Here is a 21,348-nt window from a genome sequence, read left to right as displayed (position 1 = left end):
CATTCGGGGACCTAAAATTTTTTACTGTAGGTTAACAGATGCACTTTGTGTTCAACTTTCTGAATTCTACTTAATAAATCATAATTTGTTATTGTTAGACCTTTAACTTGATAATAAGTGAAGATTCGATAACGTAATTTATCGTACGTATACAAAAATATTTGGGGAAATGCGATTGTGATATCAAGTCTGCTAACGTCAGAATATATTGTTTGTGTCATAGTAGTCATGCATCGATGTTATGATCACATGCTAAGTGTATTCCATTATTCCATAGTGTTATTGTGATTTTTTGTGTTTTATATTTTCATTCACGTCAATTAGTTTATATATTTAGCTTATGTCACTTTCAATATAAAACACTGTTTTGTGTTTACTCAGTTTCACAGACAAGTCAACGCTTTACTCTGCCGAGAATTTTAAGTTCTAATTTCAAAGTTTATATATGGTGAGATCATATTCATCAAAATCTTCCAAAAAAATTATGTTTCAGAATTCTGACTGTATGTGTTAAAAAAGAGAGGGTTGACATCATATATATTTACTACAATGGTTACTGTCTCACGTTAAACTCCAATGTTAACAATAATTCTCCATCAATGTTTTTTTCTGAGATCAAACGTAGCTGACCGAGAGCAGATAACTATGCTAGAATCACTCTCATGTCTCCACCTGTACACGGGATAACCTTGGACATTAGGGAATTAGCTAGGTAGTCATTGCACAGATTTATATCCAAACCGAGTACACATTAAGAACAGTGGAGCAAAGCCCTTTGCTTCTCTTTTGTTTTCTAGCCGCTTGTGAAGGACCTTGCGGCTTTCTGCTCTAAATGTAAGCTCCCTTTATTCTCACTAATGTTCACATTAACATAACATATGTGTATGGCTGGATAATCCATGCAGACCGTCTTGAGGAGCAGTTGCCATGCTCTAATGACTACTCCCAATAAATGATCAATATGAATTCCAGTTATGTGTGAAATGTAGTTTGTCGTCTTACTCTTTGGTTTGAATTCCACGTCCTTGAAGATGTCTACTGACCTTTCAATCAAGTTAGGGCATGCTAATGTCAAAATGTAGAATTTGATAAAATGTCATCAGTAGTAACACATGTAGATGAAATATTGCTGTTGGGTCAAACCAGGCACTCTGCCAATACTCGTTCTAATGCCCCTGCTTCATATGACGTGATATAGGTCAGCACTTATGAACTTAGATAAGTTACTTCTCTTCAGCAAACATCATTGTTTTCTACAGTTACCATAGTGACCATTAGTAATGGGTGTGAAAAGTCACGATAATGGAGTCCAAACAAGATAACGGCCAACTTGCCACTAAAGAAAATATCATCAAGACTAACGGGAAACTATGTGCTATCTGACCACTGAATCTAACATTAAACCAGGGTGAATTCTTTTATATCATTTTTGCTCATAGGTACCAGTTCCATCAGCCATTTCAATATGACTGATTTTCTCTGTTTCTACTCTCTGGAACTGTCAGCGTTCAGGTAATTATGTTCCACTCACCCACCCACACGCATTTCTCAGCTCTCAAGAACTAACTTTCGTTTAGACACCCTGAGAATTATGCAATAATTCCTCCCAGCCTCTGACTGGCGAATCAGATGTATTTTTTTTTCATCCGTCCGTCTGTCTGTCTGTCTGTCTGTCTATGTGTCTGTTTGTTTGTTTGTTTGTTTGTTTGTTTGTTTGTTTGTCTGTCTGTCTGTCTGTCTGTCTGTCTGTCTGTCTGTCTGTCTGTCTGTCTGTCTGTCTGTCTGTCTGTCTGTCTGTCTGTCTGTCTGTCTGTCTGTCTGTCTGTCTGTCTGTCTGTCTGTCTGTCTGTCTGTCCGTCCGTCCGTCCGTCCGTCCGTCCGTCCGTCCGTCCGTCCGTCCGTCCGTCCGTCCGTCCATCTGTCTGTCTATGTCTGTCTGTCTGTCTGTCTCTGACTCCGTCTCTCTGACTGACTCTGTCTGTCTGTCTGTCTGTCTGCCTATCTGTCTATGTCTGTAAGTCTGCCTGTCTATCTATCTATCTATCTATCTATCTATATATCTATCTATCTATCTATCTATCTATCTATCTATCTATCTATCTATCTATCTGTCTGTCTGTCTGTCTGTCTGTCTGTCTGTCTGTCTGTCTGTCTGTCTGTCTGTCTGTCTGTCTGTCTGTCTGTCTGTCTGTCTGTCTGTCTGTCTGTCTGTCTGTCTGTCTGTCTGTCTGTCTGTCTGTCTGTCAATGGCGTCTGTATATATATACCTGGCTCTATTTTCCATCTGTTTTATTTTATGTTTCATCTTACAGCTAACTGGGTTTTTGTTTGCCTGTTTAACATCCACTGAGTATTACTTTCAAAGATCCATAACGCAATCAATCATTTTCTTGATATTTTTAGATTTATTTATTTAGTTAGCCAACCGTACCTTATACACCTGACACAACAGTTCCAACAGTTCAAGTATGATAAAAATGTCAATCTTAGCATAATCACGGGATTAAACTATGACTGATTTTCGAGAAAAAAAATCCATGTATTTGACAAAACGAAAGAAGCAAAAAGTGGAAACTCGTTTAATTATAATTTGATGTTCAGACTGTGAAAGTAACAAGTATTTTTACCCGACGCGCACCCTGTGACATTTCCCTCTTCGTTGTTTTCATTGCCATGGCGTTTTCTGAAAACACGTATACCTAATTAGCGACAACAGAAATATCATGATTAAAAAGGGGATCTATTTTATTTTCAAGCGATTGCTATATGAATGGCCTGGATATACACACTTTTAAAACATGAATATACTTCAACTAGAGATTTAATGCGAAAACGATGGATTACTACAGGATTTCAAGCATAGCACGTGATTTGAAATTATTCGTCGCTGCTCATGCAGACAAAATGAAAGAGATGTTGTCCATGAATTAACATTATGTGAACTAAAAAAAATATTTATAAATCAAAACAGTATTAATATACGCTATTAAAAAAAACATATTTCTGCAGCCAAGTTTTCGTAGAAAATGGACGCCAGTTGCTTTCATTTTGATCGCTTGTCAAATAATTTATCTCACAAGAGGAAAGCATTGAAGACAATTTTTAATGTTAATGATTAACATACATTGGACACCCCTTGCCTGTGTAGACCACGAACTTATCACGACTAACACCCGTTAACGTCTGTTTAAAACTGCATCCATGTTGTCAACAAACCAATACTTTATCGTGTCGCAATCTCCGAAATTCAATCTGATTTGTGTTGTTCAATGAAGTCCATGCACGTTTCGCACATGCGTTTTTCTTAAAATTATTTTAAACATCACTTAAGTCGATTAATGTTTTCCTTTCATTTTTGACTAGTTTGGAGTTGGCCGTTCGGCCGTTCGGCGCCTCGTTCGATTTTTGTCTTGAATTTTTTTTTATTTACAATTCAAACATCGCCATAACACAGTTTTCTAATTTAATAATTCAGTAACTGTATATAGGTGCATGGGAATATAAAATAACATTCTCTTTTGATTTCATACCGTGGCTTGTTATATATCTGACGATTTCTCATAGAACTGTATGCTCGATTCTATATTGGGTATTAGTCTTAATTAATTCCTTACAAATTTTTGATCATCATGTTCGCATGTGTTGTATTAGTTGCTGTGATTTGCCATATTCGACACGTTGTCTAACTGAAAACCGAATATATTATGGTTTGAATTTTAATCGGGGTTGTAAGTTCATGTTTTACGTCTTACGAAAACGAAAGATTTCAGTCGAAACGGTAAATAACGGTATCAAGCATAGAAGGGTAAGGACATTAAGAAATTTGCAAATAATGAAGTGCAGAGTAGAAAAAATCCACATTAAAAATGTGGTGATTTGAAGTTAAGTGGCCGTTTACGAATGACCTAACCGATCCCATGACACACAGGTGAGCTGATGAGGTGTTACAGAATCATTAAAAAGGCCATCGCCGTTAATTATGTTAAAATCATTTTTAACTCAGAAAAAGTGCGTGTTTTCTGAAGAATACCATATAGTTTTTTGAGTGAGATGATTGTAAAATAGTTACTCACCTCAGACGAAGGAATTTCACCAGGGTAAAAATGATCTTGACCAACGTTAACTTTATCAGGCGTACGGCACAACTGATGCAGGTGGTGTTATAACCCCGTAGCTTGTCATTAACCGATTCGCTGTAATTAACTGGTCTGAATTCCACTCTGATCGACAATCATTCATCAGGCTTCGGATAAACAGTTAAACTGATAACGTCGCTTTGGTGAATGGTGACAGGGGAAGGGGGGGGGAGGTGCACAATTGAATTAACAATGGTGAACATAGTGCTGATGCCGTCATGCAAATGCACTTAAGAGTGACGTAAATTTCCAGGTATTGAGACGCTACACTAGCACTGCATGCAACTGCTTGTGTACTGCAAAACTTCTCTTTCTGATACATGGGCTGAGAATATACCAAGAAATGAATAACCTATCTATGACGCGGTTGATATTCAATTATTTAGGCACTACGCAATGTCTGGAACAGTATTCACATATCGTCATGGTAACACATAGATGTAAGGAGCTAGACTTCAATAATCTGGCCAGCCTCAAGGAATCTGTAATTTCAAGATATGAAATTTTGATAGGAATACATTGTCGGGAAACCTTTCTTGTTTCAGATCACAACGTTGTGCCATAAGGACACTTATAGTTGCTATGGTTACTAAGATTTTTTTAACATGAATTCATCTATTATAGAGCAGTTGTTATGTTATATTTTCGAATATATCTTAATTTTTTCTGTCAGGGAAACAATTTTTTTTCATAATTTATTCTGCACTAATATTTTCGCATTACATCCTTTATTCATATTGTCTATAGTTTTTTTCTGTTTTAATTTTAAATTGTTTCAAATTGGATTTAATTATAATTGTTGGAAACAAACGTGTTTCATTATAAAATAAAAGATGTCACGTGACCGCAGGATAACAATCTTACAGATATAGATTTACTATCAAAGATTAGAACATGGTCTGAAATCACGTGATAATCGATGGGAATCATGTGTCTTTTTATTTTGATGTTGTGCAGCATGCATTGAAACGCATGCGCAATACTGAAACAAGCACATCATAATTATCATGTCACCGGCCAGTGTCACGTGACCATTTCGACCCTGATCAAGTGTACCTATTACTGTTATTATAATCGGAAAAAATCATACCACTACACAACGAACGAATTTCAATAAAAGATCTCAATCTTTATTGGTTCGAATTTTTGTTCCATGTTCTTTTTATCCAAAAACCTGTACTCAGATGAACGTGTTTCAAATATTTTTTATCAACAAAATTTTGTTAGTCGTATTCTTATTTCCATGTAAGTGCCCGAAACAAATGTATAACACAAATATTTGCGTCTTTACACTTCCCACTGTTTACACTGTTTCACACCTGGTATTGATCACGATACAATGATTGGATTGGTTGGATGATCCACAGATTGATTATATGTATGTATGTATGTATGTATGTGTGTATGCATGCATGTATGTATGTATGTATGTATGTATGTATGTATGTATGTATGTATGTATGTACGTACGTACGTATGTATGCATGCATGCATGCATGCATGTATGTATGTCTGTATGTATGTATGTATGTATGTATGTATGTATGTATGTATGTATGTATGTATGTATGTATGTATGTCTGTATGTATGTATGTATGTATGTATGTATGTATGTATGTATGTATGCATATGTATGCATGCATGCATGGATGGATGGATGTATGTATGTATGTATGTATGTATGTATGTATGTATGTACATGTATGTATGTATGTATGTATGCATATGTATGCATGCATGCATGGATGGATGGATGGATGTATGTATGTATGTATGTATGCATGTATGTATGTATGTATGTATGTATGTATGTATGTATGTATGTATGTCTGTCTGTTTTGTTTGTTTGTCTGTCTGTCTGTTTGTTTGTTGCTTGCTTGCTTCTTTGTTTGCGTGTGTATTTGTTTGTTTGTTTGTTTGTCTGTCTGTCTGTCTGTCTGTCTGTCTGTCTGTCTGTCTGTCTGTTTGTCTGTTTGTTTGGTTCGTTGGTTGGCTATTAGCTTGTTTGCTTGTCTGTGGTTGTTTGTTTGTTTGTTTGTCGTAATCACTACACATTAAAAAAAATCATACAGATTGATTCGAGTGCCTGTGGTCACAAGTTATAGTGGTCCATTCTGATAAGGATTGTCAATCTTAAAGACAGGTCGAAAGCTCAATGCTAAAAAAAACACACCAAAACTTTGGACTGCCTGTGCGTTATAACATATGTAATCTATATACACGTCAATCATGATGTCACTTCCGTTTCTCTCACTTTCCTATAACCGATCACATAGCAAGTTTGTATATTTTGATTTGATTATTTTCTGTGTCTGATACAACAATTTGGTATTCCTGTTCATGTAGCCTGTACGCGACACCACAGATTCCACCATCAATGACGTCATGTCTGTTAACTCTGCACAGAAATCTCCCACTTGGGCTGAAAAGCTGAACAGTGCTGTTACTGCCGACAATGACATTATCGAACTGGTCAACCGCGACCGCTATTGGTCCGCGGAAACTTCCGTCATCGTTACCATAGTTACCGAATTCGCATTTCAATCCTCCGCCCTCACCTATGATCTGTACCTGGTGGCTTCGTTGGTTAGCGACAATCAGATCATTAGCGCTGTTCACAGCTACTCCCCAAGGCAGACTAAAGTTGTACTTATCACCCTTCAGAACCTGCATAACAGCGCCATCAGTGGCCATTATTTTAACTGAGCATTCCTTCTTTGAAGTACCGCAGTTACAGTCAGTAATGGCAAGGTATCCGTCATTCGTCTTCGCGATTCCTTGCGGGCCGCAGAGGGCGTCCTTACCAAACGATCCTAAGTATTTCCACTCGACTGTATCTATTCTGTGAAAACACATATTCTCAAAGTCAGTAACGGCAACCTCGTTTTCACTAATCGTGGCTATATCAACGGGGTCAAACTGAACGACATCTTTAACGTTGTCAACCGGAGTGTAACAACGTCTGCGTTTTCTTTCAAGAACACGCACTCTTCTTTCAAGACGCTCTGCAACGACGATAGAATTGGCCTGAATGGTCAAACCGTGTGGAGAAAGTTGACCATCTACAAGAGACCATTCTTCCCCTGTATAAGTATCCCTGAGAAGGAATTTCGGACTCACTGTGCACTTGGGGTTCCATGATTTTCGAAGACAACCGAGGGAGCACTCGCCATCTCTTCCATCATTTGCGATGTACTCGATTTCAAAGGGGACAACGAATCCGTCCGCTTTTTGCATGAGAAATGCAATTCGAACGAGAAGTTGCTTCACTAAATATAGAAAAATCACATCTTTGGTCAGTTTAGATAAACTATGTAACGCAGATTGCAATAAGCATACTGCTTTCAAAGCATCGGCGCACTGTACATCCAAAATAGCCGTCTGATTTTGTTGGTCCTCCAACAGCCTTTCAAGTTCATCGAGCAATACGCTGTACTCCATATCCAACTTGTTATTTTGTTGTCTGTCTGCTGCCCCAATTTCAATCTTACGGATTATATTCTCCCTTGTGGCTTCTACGACTTTATCTCTTTTTACTCGTCTTGCCATTTTCCCTATATCTTTTAAAGTCGCTGTAAACTGTTCTAGTTCTTTAGTTTTCTCATTTAGTTCAGTCGCCATTCTCTTCCTTCCCTCAGCGATTGTCATTGGTTTACGGTTGTATTCGTGATAATGGTTGTAATCGGCGCATTTGCGACAAATTATAACATCACATTTGGTGCAGAACAAATCCACTGTTTCCTTCATATGCCACGGACAGGTCATCGAATCAGCTAATCGCGACTCTTCAAGTACTCTGAACCTTTCCTTCGATACTACATTATGCTGTTTTAATGTGTCACGTAGGCGATGCTTGTCTCTACAACCGATCCGGGAGCACATAGCCGTCTTGCACTCCGTACATACATACTCGCTCTTTGATTCGCAGATTTCACAGTTTGAACCCAGCACACGTTTGCAGGAAGCCAGCTCGTTTACCGCAGCATTGACCCCAGGTTTACGCAACCCCGTTAAAAGGGAATGTCTCTCATTACATAGTTTACAAACTACGTCGCTGGTTGTTGACATTTTCTGAACGCATTCCGAACAGAAATAGTGATAACATGGTAGGATTTTCGATTCTGTTACTTCTTCAAAACACAACGGACACTCGAGAATGGTTCCGGGAATGGCGCCCTCAACGATGGTTGTGGACCTATTAACAAAAGTCAAAACAGGTATTCATTATAGAATTACAAAACTATTATAGAACTAAAACGACATTTACTAATTGTATTCAAATCGACTCAAGTAAATACCACGTGCACATTTTCAAACTTTTGATTGTATTGAAAATGAGTGTAGGTAAACAAATAGTAAGCCCTTCGGAATCTTCCATAATGAGGTCTAAAAAACAATTCTTTGGTTCCGGTTACCCGACCCCACCCAACTTTTCACTGCCGACCGTTAATTAACTTGTTTTACATATTCGAGAAAAAAATAATAAAAACACAAAAATTGTGAAGTCTCACGACAAATAGTGGATGCGGAAACTGACATCAACTTAAAAAGACAAAATAAAACTGTTCTTCCAATCTGTAATGGCTGCACATCTGATAGGAAGAAATAAACAACACAGAGACCATTTGGAAAACAATGGAAAACCTGAATTAGACACTCACACATGAAAAATATATGTAATAAAGTACAATGAAAAATCTACCTATCCCACGTATTCTAAAATTGAGTGTAATCGGAATCACAATTGTTTTATTAGGCTTGAATTGGTGTCGTGCCTCTTTCTAGTACATTTTAAATTTTAAAACTGAATACCTACCTTGCTGAACCCCTCCGTCTAATACTAGCACTGCTACCCATTGTTCTAGTAGAGTACATCATTCACATGGTATAACATCATTAAGTCCTTACAGAGTTCATAGTTAATGTCTGTTGGAGAAATGCATACAATTGTATTCAAATATTGATTGTGTATCATGTTGTGTTGTGTTGTGTTGTGTTGTGTTGTGTTGTGTTGTGTTGTGATGTGTTGTGCTGTGTTGTGTTGTGTTGTGTTGTGTCGTGTCTTGTCATGATGTGTTGTGTTGCGTTGAATTCTAGTGTAATGTAGCGTTGCGTTGCGTTGTGTTGTGTTGTGTTATCTTGTATTTTCTTGTCTTGTCTTGCGTTGCGTTATCACATAATGTCGGTTCTCATTGTGTTATGGTTTGTTGTAATCCGTTGTGCTGTGCTGTGCTTTGGGTTGTGTTATGCTTGATGTATTTCGCTGTGTTGTGTTTTTCTACATATGTCATGTTATGTTGTCTCGTGTTCTGTTACGTATTGATGTGATGTAGTGTGCCTTATTTTGCTTTGTCATGATACGTGGTTCTGTTCAGTGTTATATTGTGTTATGTTGTGTAAGGAATACTGTGTTGTGTTATGTTGTGTTATGTAATACTGTGTTGTGTTTTGTTATGTTATGTTGTGTTATGTTGTATTATGTTGTGTTATGTCATGTCATGATGTCACAGTTTTGTAATACGATATGTAAGTCCTGTACATGTATTGTTAGCTAGTCAGTTCAAATTGTCAAATTTACATGCCAACATGTACAACATGCATACATAACCCTTTAGCCGACCAAATAGTTGTTAAATAATAAAATTATTCTAACGTATCTGTGTTAACCTTATACATGCACAGATTATGATAAATGCTATACCAGAATATACTTACTTGTAATGAATACATGTATCAACAGTATGAGAGATACATTGGTACCACTGCCACAAGACAAAAATAGGCCTGAATTGAATGTATTTATAGAGATGTATTAGTTGCAAAACGTATGATACATTGTCGCATGACGTTTATTTATTTATAGCAATTGGTCAGTTTCAATTCGTATAACGGGTATTGAAACTATGAATGGAGTGTATGAAATATGATGGTATCAATCATTTGCATTTATTATTTTTATAGTCCAAACACGTTTTCATGAAGTGGATGTATCCCGGATGTGAATTTATTTGTATTGGTTTCTGATTGGCTTTAGAATCCACATGTAGTTAACAAACATGTGTTGTTATATTATTGTTTTTTTAATTTCTGGATTTTTTAAAGATACAAAACAAGTGTTGGTCTAAATAAATGTTACTATATTAAGAAAATTTTGATTGAGTTAGTTGTCGCCGTCGTCGTCGTCGTCGTCGTCGTCGTTGCTGTTGTTGTTGTTGTTGTTGTTGTTGTTGTTGTTGTTGTTGTTGTTGTCCAGAAATCATAACATATATTATATTTATACAGTATAGCATCGACTATATGTTACTAAGACGCCAAACAAATCAAGAAGGGAACTGAAACTGCAGAAAACTAAAGACTGTTGCGATAGAAATGTTACTGTATAGGTCAACGTGTGGGTAGCAACATGTACAGATCCGGCTTGCAAGCTCGCTGACTCGGACACCAATGTCCTCGTGTCAGAGTCAGCTCAAATGACGTGTGTTGAAATCAGACATGCATGCAATGTAGTTCTGAGTTTATTCGCTGCTGGGTTTCGATACGCCCCGCAGAGTATAGTGTACACCCAGAGCTACATGTATGGTTACCGGATTAATTTAAATAAACACTGGCAATTTTACAGCGTGGATATTTGTGATGTCAGTTCATAGTACTGTAAGCAATGGTAACGGAATGAATAAAGTGTACTGTTAGTGCTGTGATGCAATGTGTATATATACCGTACAGGCTAGACGCTGATATTCAGATATGTATATAGCGTGTGGATTTTGCCACACCTGCATGCCGTGGTTACATCGGTCACTAACTTACACGTAAAACAAACAACACGGGTCCTATGTTCCATCTTAAGGCTATATACAAAATTGTAACAGTATTGTGTTTATAGTGTTAATGTATCGAAGGCTTCGCCCAGACCGGATCACCTTACCTGTAACTGTTAGTTTCCAAAGCCGTGGTCAGGTGAGACACAGGTAACCCTGACGGTCAGTTTGTAACTCATAGATTATGTTGAGAGGTTTGACAACTACCTGTTGTGTTATCGGAGGTCAAGTAGGCCGGTAGTCAAAGTTAAATGTTTACTTGTATATGACATCGTTTGACCTTTCGTCAACTAGTCAGAACAAAGACCGTACTGAGGTGTGCCAACATCTCAATCTATTAAACCTGTGACCACTAGTGATCTCAGATTAAACCATAGTATTCTGGTATGCTGCTAAATATCTAAACTGACGAATGGCCCCTCCCAGTACTTATGTATTGGGGTGATTCCAACACAGTATCTGTACACTCAGGTACTTCCATCAGCCATGTGTGGTAAAAACATTCAATTTACGACTTTCATTAGGTGTATTTTATTATAACGATCCTAGGGATATTACACTGATTATTTCAAGTGGTATTTGTTATCGTTCAAAAGATAATGTAGACAAATGAACCAGACATGGAAATAAACAATCTTAAATTTAGTAAACAATCTAAATTAAACTTTACATGCTAAAAGTAAACATGATGAGTCGTGACGTCATCACTGGTTGATGGAACTATAGGTAAATACAAATAGCGCCACCAGAATGTTATGTGAAAATTAAAACAAAATACATGCAGCGTAAATTACTATGTGGGTAGGCCAACACGTACTGTTTGCTAGGGTCAAAGGTCGCACAGCGTATTTAATTGTATGTACCACTGGAAGAACAGTGTGTTGCCTTTGTTTAATTAATGAACGACTCTACATATATGACGTCACGAGTGAATGCACGATTAAAAACAAGATCCTTTTATATTCCATTCCTGATAAATCAAGAAGTGTGGGTACTGTGTAAGCTTCCGCTTGTTAATTGTAGTGTGCCATCAACGACAATTGTAAATTTATTTCGTTTTTCAAACTTATGCGTCTTTGTGATTACATACTCGGATTTTGATATCACCAAAGTTGTAAGTGTAATCATTCGATAAAAAAATATTAAAGATTTTAAAGACCCATGAACAAATTAAAAGGAGTCGAATTTTCTCTCTAAACTTGGAATCACAGTGACAACTTTTGAAAAACAAAATAAAAAAATTGGCTGTTGCCGTTGATGGCATACATGCACATTTTGACTATAAGCTTATATTCAATCTTACCACCGAAGCTAAACGACCTAAATTTAAAAGAAAAACGAACTATCAAAATGAAACGTGAACTATTATGAAACCCTCAAGAAATTAAAATTTCATTCAGACTGTTTACGTGTACAAATAACCAAAAAAAAACTTTTGCCGATTAAACTGAAAGTGAGAGATGTATACATGAATATATGAATTTATACCGTCTACTAATTTCCGTTTAAAATACATACTTTTGTATTCAAGTCCTATATTTAGACTATTTTATAAACGCTAGTATGTGGACAAACAAACCACATTCAAGATAACATATATTCAAGTTTTTTTATACAATGTACTTCCATTTCTATATAAAAAACTATAACTGTTTCCTGGAAACTGGAAAAAACACCCATCAACATAAACGTGTGTCAGATGTCTGTTTGCTCATGTATGTAGGCGTGCGAAAATATATGAAAGACGTCAACGTGCTAGTCATGATCTTTCACTTCTGTAATGACAGTTGACAGCATACCTTTCACGTTATTGTGATAGGTTCACCTTTTCACAGTAACAGAAATTATTCATCCATATCACTTTGCCGACGGGGCTAGCTAGGGCAACTAATAATGTGGACTTGTCGTGCTGTTTGCGGCGTTGCGTTGTCGTTGTTTACCGGTGGAGTCGTTATATACAGCACGGTGACTCATGAATGGTGGATGTGTTCTGGTGTCAGGACGGGTCTATGGGATAGCTGTGTGCCAGCAAAAAGCGGTAGATACTTGGAATGTTCTTCACTTAGTGGTGATCGAGTTGACGGTATGTATATATAGTTATACTATACGAAGCCGTAAGTTTTAGGAGTTGGTCTGTTTATATAACCATTATTGTCTGTTATGTTAAGCGTATTATAAACGGAAACAACGCCTGGATCTTTCGGGCTTTAGCCTAAAAATAGCGGTTTTTTTATTTCCTCATTGACCTATGCAGTCATGTCATTTTCGTTTTAAACAATAAACAATACAGTAGGAAGTGTTCATTTGTTTACAGTTGGCGTGGGTTGACAAATGTTTTACCTGTAAGGGAGTGTCGCTGTTATGTTTGTCTATGTGTCCGTGTATATGTGTATGTATGTATGTGTGTGTGTCTGTGTGTATGTATGTATGTATGTATGTATGTATGTATGTATGTATGTATGTATGTATGTATGTATGTGTGTATGTGTGTGTGTATGTATGTATGTATGTATGTATGTATGTATGTATGTATGTATGTGTGTGTGTGTGTGTGTATGTATGTATGTATGTATGTATGTATGTATGTATGTATGTATGTATGTATGTATGTATGTACGTACTGTAGAACAAATACGACATGAATTGTTTAATGCTTTTTATAAATAGAAATCGTCAAGTAAAAAAACGTCATCGTTTATAATTTTAAAAAATGCGAAAATGAACCATTTTACCAAAAGGACGCGAGTAACGGGACGATGTCAAAAGAGATTTAGGCCTGAACAAAATTGGTTCCTGTTACCCGACCCCATCTAGTTTTCACGGCGAACCCCAGAAAAAAATCGCGACAAATGCGACGTCTCGCGAGACATAGTGGATGCAGAAACTGATATCAACTTAAAAAGACACTATAAAAATGTTCTTCCAATCTGTAATGGCTTTACATCTGAAGAGAAAGAACAAATACAGAGACCATATTATGGATAACAACGGAAAACATAACTGAACAAGACTCACACATGAACAAAATATAACATTACAAATCTACCTACTCACCTATTCTATCACACATTGTTTTAGTCCCTAACAGAGATTAACCCTCCATGTATACGTATAGCACGTAACAGTACTACGTAATTTAATTCGTCATTTGAAATCAGACTTCAAGATGTAAATAAAAATCAACACGTACACCAATTCTTGCACATTCTTGTTAACCCTGCTGTGTGATACACCTCTCACTGTTCCCGTGCATCTGTTACTTTCCCATATATAGGTAACATGTCATTGTTACGTCTTACATATAACTCTGGTTCTTTACAGCTTCATTAAATTTCACACGTTTTTGTCTGATATTGGCGACAATAGTTGGAGTACTATCTACTGTATGTATACTAATGGTGGCTGGTAATGGAAATCTATATTCGAAAGCTGGTCATAGAGCAGGAATAGGACTTCTATTCACTGGTAATGACAAGTTTATCATTCTACAGTTCCCTTTCGTTTCATTTCCTCTTTCGTTTCATGTTTCTGTTTTTTTTTCTTATATTTCGTCTTTGTTGTGTTGTGTTGTGTTGTGTTGTGTTGTGTTGTGTTGTGTTGTGTTGTGTTGTGCTCTGCTGCGTTGCATTGCGTAATGCTGTGATGTGCTGTGTTGCATTGCGTAGCGCTGTGTTGTGTTGTGTTAAGTTGTGTTGTGCTGTGCTGTGTTGTGTTGTGTTGTGTTGTGTTGTGTTGTGTTGTGTTGTGCTATGCTGTTCTGTGCTGTGATGCGCGCTTTGTTGCACTGTGCTATGTTGTGTTGTACAGCATTTTTTTTGTTAATGTTGTATTAATAATGTTGTATTATCTTATGTTATTATTAATATAATACAACATTATTAATAATGTTGTATTATCTTATGTTACCTTATATTTTATTGTAACGGTGTATGTTGCTTGTTTTCTTTTTTATATAAGTCCATTTCATTTCTCCTACATGAACTTATTGCTGTACAATAACGAAAATAAACCCATATGTTATTATACTAACATTTATGATAAAAAAATAGAAAATGAAAGAGAAAGAGAATAGATTTATATGAGACAACCTTTACAACGAACAATTTGATTGGTGATGTACTGTCGGCCTGCCATCCAGAGATTGCTATGATTGAAATAATTGTCGTTTGGTGGCGCTATTTCAATACCGCCAGATACATATAAATGCCATATCATAAAGTGAATGCTAACAACGGCATAAGTCTACCAGCGGTCATTTAGTGGTGTAGTTTTGTCATGCACTGTTTGATGCAGTAACCAGATCGTTTTTACTAATCATACTGTTCTCAATTTGATATTTTTTTCAAGGGTTTTTCATACTTATTGGGTCATGTTTCTATGCTGCCGATAAATTGCCGACTGTTGACGATGGACAATGTTCTTTTGGTACGTCCTTAAAACTAGCCTGGGTTTCCATAGTAACTGCAGTGCTTGGTGGTTGCGTTGTTGCATGGGAAGACAAATGGCAAACAAAAGACAGAACAAACTATGAATCGTTGACGTAATACACTTTAAGGAAGAGTAGTGAGGAGAAATGCAGTACATGTATTCGTCAACCAAGCATTTACAGTACATGTATTCGTAAACCAAGCATTTACAGTACATGTATTCGTAAACCAAGCATTTTGGAAATGTTCGCAAAAATAGAATTACCACCGATGGGTTTCTGAATACCCATTTCAAAGAAGAAGATAACAATTATACATATTATTTTTTCAACAGACTTTCATAAAAGTCATGTGCAAGAAAACTAAGGAAAATATATGCAGATGTTAAACCTGCACAACACGTATCATTAGGTATAACAAAAGACATTTACAGCTATGTAGCATTGGTTTTTCATCATGTAACGTGATATTTAATACACACCCTCAGACAACTTACAACTTAAATGATGTAGGGTTGGTGTTTCACTCATGTAACATGACATTTAATACACACCCTAAGACAACTTCGAATGCAAAAGAAACAATTACATAAGTGCCATGCACAGTGGGTATGTAGAAGTAGTCAAGGTGATGTGTTAATTATCAGTTAAAATTAATAATTTCAGCAATTAAAATTATCAAGGCCATGTATAATATTTAATGTTTCTACTACACTGTGAAAGAATAGCGATCCTTATCAGTGTTCAATGTAATTGGGCAAATGATCCTGTTGTGTGTATTATGTCTCTGTTATTGTTAGTCTAGAGTTGAAATATGTCTATCTCTGTGTCAAAAACGTAATGTCCCATGTGTAAAGTCCAAACCTACTGTACAGACTGCGGATTACTCACGTTCGTGATAACGTACGTGATGCTGAAAAAGCATTTAATTCAAAGCACATGTGTTATTGAGGTGTTAGTATATTTTATGCAAAGTCTGCAACTTTCTATTCAAATTTTGATATATCCTTATGTTAGATTTCATTAAAATGTTACTTTTGTAGAAATGTGACTTCTACAGGGAAATATTAAATAAGGAAAATCCAGAATAAAAATTCTGAGAATTATGGGTAAAATATTATTCAATATAAAATATTAAATATGCATTTATTTCTACTTACATTATTAGTTTGCAAACACCATTTTCTAAAACAGGTTGTGTTTCTATTACCAAAATAGTTATGATATAAAATGTTCTTCTCACTCTTGGAAAATATTAAGCAAGATGAAAGCAAACAATACAAGACATTTCGTAGTTACATGTGATCGTCATAATGGCATTCCATCAACAAGTACATAATATATATTTTTAAGTAATGATGGGCAAAATACCCTAAATTAGCAATGGTATAACCCATCCTCACAGGTAGATAACAATTGTTTCAACGTAGGCAGATTAGACTTTCAACAAGACTCGAATTAAGAGGTGAAAGTACATTACTCAATATCACAAAATGTTTCGTCAATACTGTGTTTCGTCTATAATGCTAATCATAGCAATGGTGACTTTTCCAGGTAAGTAGATTGTCTTTCTTTTTACGTTCATATGTTTGTTTTTTCGTCAGTTAGGTAACTTGTGTTATTGTTTATGGTTTTTCTTGTATATTGCTCATTTTGTTTACTTTATTCATTCATTAAGTAACATGATATTAACGATGTTGATATACAACACAAAAAGTCGGAAAACTGTTCGTTGAAATTACAATATAACTTAATTAGAATACTTATTCTCACTAGTTGAATGGTTTTATGGCCAACATCAATTGTTTTCTTTAGCTAGCAGATGCTTCAAATACGTCCTGTTAAATCGATATAACACTAACACAGAGTCGTATCATTATCATCAATATACTATACAAAGCTGTGAGGAGACAGGAAATCGCATTTTAAACAGTAACATTCTATCAAATAAAGTAACGATAAACCATTTCAGAAAATTTGTTATCCATGGTACTTAACCACTTCATATAGTGTTGCATTTGAATATATGAATATATAATGAGTTGAGCTAATAACTACAAGCTATATTTATCGTACTCATTAGCTATTGGTATTTTGCTGAGTAATGACCATGAGACAATCTCTTAAAAAAATTTGTATAAATAAAGTCTGAGACCTTTCATGCGTAGTGTAATGAGAATAGACATATCGTATTATTAAAGTATGGTTGGAACTATGGAAAATGTAGTGTAATGAGAGTAGATATATCCTATTATTAAAAGTATGGTTGGAACTATAGAAAATATAGTGTAATGAGAGTAGACATATCTTATTATTAAAAGTATGGTTGGAACTATGGAAAATGTAGTGTAATGAGAGTAGACATATCTTATTATTAAAAGTATAGTTGGAACTAAGGAAAATGTAGTGTAATGAGAGTAGACATATCTTATTATTAAAAGTATGGTTGGAACTATGAAAAATGTAGTGTAATGAGAGTAGACATATCTTATTATTAAAAGTATAGTTGGAACTATGGAAAATGTAGTGTAATGAGAGTAGACATGTCTTATTATTAAAAGTATAGTTGGAACTAAGGAAAATGTAGTGTAATGAGAGTAGACATATCTTATTATTAAAAGTATAGTTGGAACTATGGAAAATGTAGTGTAATGAGAGTAGACATGTCTTATTATTAAAAGTATGGTTGGAACTATGGAAAATGTAGTATAATGAGAGTAGACATCTTATTGTTAAAAGTATGGTTGGAACTATAGAAAATGTAGTGTAATGAGAATAGACATATCTTATTTTTAAAAGTATGGTTGGAACTATGGAAAATGTAGTATAATGAGAGTAGACATATCTTATTATTAAAAGTATGATTGGAACTATGGAAAATATAGTGTAATGAGAGTAGACATATCTTATTATTAAAAGTATGGTTGAAACTATGGAAAATGTAGTGTAATGAGAGTAGACATATCTTATTAAAAGTATGATTGGAACTATGGAAAATATAGTGTAATGAGAGTAGATATATCTTATTATTAAAAGTATCGTTGGAACTATGGAAAATGTAGTGTAATGAGAGTAGACATATCTTATTATTAAAAGTATGGTTGGAACTATAGAAAATGTAGTGTAATGAGAGTAGACATATCTTATTATTAAAAGTATGGCTGGAACTATGGAAAATGTAGTGTAATGAGAGTAGATATATCTTATTATTAAAAGTATGGTTGGAACTATGGAAAATGTAGTGTAATGAGAGTAGACATATCTTATTATTAAAAGTATGGTTGGAAGTATGGAAAATGTAGTGTAATGAGAGTAGACATGTCTTATTGTTAAAAGTATGGTTGGAACTATGGAAAATGTAGTGTAATGAGAATAGACATATCTTATTATTAAAGTATGGTTGGAACTATGGAAAATGTAGTATAATGAGAGTAGAGATATCTTATTATTAAAAGTATGGTTGGAACTATGGAAAATGCAGTGTAATGAGAGTAGACATGTCTTATTATTAAAGTATCATTGGAACTATGTTCCACGTTTTTCCCTGGGCCTTTCCACTCGATATTCACTTATTATTTTAAAAGGAATATTTTATTAATAGTATATATATTATTGATATTAATTTCTTGGGGATCTGCATGCACGCAAATTGAACCCTGGGGAAAAAGGTGAATGACATCGTACATGTACTTTACATTATATTTGGTATTAATAAATGAAAGGTGAAATACATCTATCTCTGTGTCGAAAACGTAATATACCATGAGTGAAACACCAAGCATACGTCATTTTATCTGTACATGTTAAGACTATACAGACTGATTACTCACGTTCGTGGTAACGTGATGCTGAAAAGCATTTAATTCAAAGCACGTGTGTTATTGAGGTGTTAGTATATTTTAGGCAAAGTTTGCAACTTTCTAATCAAATTTTTAATCATCCTTGTGTTAGATTGTATTGATATGTGACTTTGTCGAAATGTGACTTCTACAGGGAAATATATTTAATAAGAAAGATCCAGAATAAAATTTCAGTGAATTGTGGGTAAAATATTATTCAAATTATTAAATATGCATTTATTTCTACATACATTATTAGTTTGCAAACACCATTTTCTAAAACAGGTTGTGTTTTTATTACCAAAATAGTTATGATATATAATGTTCTTCTAACACTTGGAAAATATTAAGCAAGATGCAAGTAAACAATACAAGACATTTTGTAGTTACATGTGATCGTCATAATGGCATTCTATCAACAATTACATAATATATACTTTTAAGTGATGATGGGCAAAATACCCTAAATTAGCAATGGTATAACCCATTCTCAAAGGAAGATAACAATTATTTCAACGTAGGCAGATTAGACTTTCAACAAGACTCGAATTGAGAGGTGTAAGTACGTTACTCAATATCACAAAATGTTTCGTCAATACTGTGTTTCGTCTATACTGCTTATCATAGCAATGGTGACTTTTCCAGGTAAGTAATTTGTCTTTCTTTTACGTTCATCTGTTTGTTTGATTCTTTGTCAGATAGGCAACTTGTGTTATTGTTTATGTTTTGTTTTGTTTATTGCTCATTTTGTTTGCCTTTATTCATTAAGGAACATGATATTAACGATGTTGATGTACAACACAAAAAGTCGGAAACTGCTCGTTGAAATTACAATATAACTTAATTACAATACTTATTCTCACTTTTTGAATGGTTTTATGGCCAACATCAATTGTTTTCTTCAGTTAGCAGATGCTTTAAATATGTGCCGTTAAATCGATATAACACAAGCATGGAGTCATATTATTATCATCGATATACTATACAAAGCTGTGATGAGACAGAAAATCGCATTTTAAGTAACAGTCTATCAAATAAAGTAGCGATAAACCATTTTAGAAAACATTTTAACCTTGGTACTTAACCACTTCATATAGTGTTGCATTTGAATATATGAATATATGAATATATAATAAGTTGCGCTAATAACTACAAGCTATATTTAACGTACTCATTAGCTTTTAGCAATTGGTATTTTGCTGAGTAATGACCATGAAACAATCTCTTAAACGAATTTGTTTAATTAAAGTCTGATACCTTTCATGCGTAGTGTAATGAGAGTAGATATCTCTCATTATTAAAAGTATGGTTGGAACTATGGAAAATGTAGTGTAATGAGAGTAGACATATCTTATTATTAAAAGTATGGTTGGAACTATGGAAAATGTAGTGTAATGAGAGTAGACATATCTTATTATTAAAAGTATGGTTGGAACTATGGAAAATGTAGTGTAATGAGAGTAGACATATCTTATTATTAAAGTATGGTTGGAACTATGGAAAATGTAGTGTAATGAGAAGAAACATATCTTATTATTAAAGTATGGTTGGAACTATGGAAAATATAGTGTAATGAGAGTAGACATATCTTATTATTAAAAGTATGGTTGGAACTATGGAAAATATAGTGTAATGAGAGTAGACATATCTTATTATTAAAAGTACGATTGGAACTATGGAAAATATACTGTAATGAGAGTAGACATATCTTATTATTAAAAGTGTGGTTGGAATTATGGAAAATGTAGTGTAATGAGAATAGACATATCTTATTATTAAAGTATGGTTGGAACTATGGAAAATATAGTGTAATGAGAGTAGACATATCTTATTATTAAAAGTATGGTTGGAACTATGGAAAATGTAGTGTAATGAGAGTAGACATATCTTATTATTAAAAGTATGGTTGGAACTATGGAAAATGTAGTATAATGAGAGTAGACATGTCTTAATATTAAAAGTATGGTATAGTTGGAACTATGGAAAATGTAGTATAATGAGAGTAGACATATCTTATTATTAAAAGTATGGTTGGAACTATGGAAAATGTAGTGTAATGAGAGTAGAGATATCTTATTATTAAAAGTATGGTTGGAACTATAGAAAATATAGTGTAATGAGAGTAGAT

At 34.8% G+C, this 21,348-nt stretch overlaps 2 protein-coding genes across 2 annotated transcripts; one reads left to right on the top strand and one right to left on the bottom strand.

Annotated features, from left to right (window-relative positions):
• Positions 1–6,005: 6,005 nt before the first annotated feature.
• On the bottom strand, positions 6,006–9,896 carry LOC144440327 (uncharacterized). Its single transcript, XM_078129687.1, has 3 exons — positions 9,853–9,896; positions 8,954–9,063; positions 6,006–8,332 (listed from the first exon to the last, which is right to left on the bottom strand). The coding sequence occupies exons 2-3, from the start codon at positions 9,013–9,015 to the stop codon at positions 6,406–6,408; spliced, it is 1,989 nt and encodes a 662-aa protein (XP_077985813.1). The 5' UTR covers positions 9,016–9,063; positions 9,853–9,896; the 3' UTR covers positions 6,006–6,405.
• Positions 9,897–12,691: 2,795 nt separating this feature from the next.
• Positions 12,692–16,078, top strand: LOC144440340 (uncharacterized). The gene is made up of 3 exons (XM_078129703.1): positions 12,692–13,038; positions 14,277–14,420; positions 15,303–16,078. Exons 1-3 carry the CDS (start codon positions 12,849–12,851, stop codon positions 15,497–15,499), a joined length of 531 nt encoding a protein of 176 aa, XP_077985829.1. The 5' UTR covers positions 12,692–12,848; the 3' UTR covers positions 15,500–16,078.
• Positions 16,079–21,348: the final 5,270 nt, after the last annotated feature.

Source organism: Glandiceps talaboti, chromosome 9 (genome assembly GCF_964340395.1).
Source record: "Glandiceps talaboti chromosome 9, keGlaTala1.1, whole genome shotgun sequence".
In the NCBI taxonomy this organism is placed as follows: Eukaryota; Metazoa; Hemichordata; class Enteropneusta; family Spengelidae; genus Glandiceps; species Glandiceps talaboti.
Note: the sequence above shows the minus strand (reverse complement) of the source record. Positions and strands in the feature narration are given on the sequence as shown.

What these genes read in the sequence shown, in the direction of transcription:
- LOC144440327 (XM_078129687.1), bottom strand. Translation starts at nt 9,015, where the DNA reads ATGATGTACTCTACTAGAACAATGGGTAGCAGTGCTAGTATTAGACGG. An exon ending in AGACGGAGGGGTTCAGCAAG is followed by an intron (nt 8,333 to 8,953) that starts GTAGGTATTCAG and finishes TTTTGTTAATAG; the next exon opens with GTCCACAACCATCGTTGAGG.
- LOC144440340 (XM_078129703.1), top strand. Translation starts at nt 12,849, where the DNA reads ATGTGGACTTGTCGTGCTGTTTGCGGCGTTGCGTTGTCGTTGTTTACC. An exon ending in TAGTGGTGATCGAGTTGACG is followed by an intron (nt 13,039 to 14,276) that starts GTATGTATATAT and finishes GGTTCTTTACAG; the next exon opens with CTTCATTAAATTTCACACGT. An exon ending in AATAGGACTTCTATTCACTG is followed by an intron (nt 14,421 to 15,302) that starts GTAATGACAAGT and finishes ATTTTTTTCAAG; the next exon opens with GGTTTTTCATACTTATTGGG.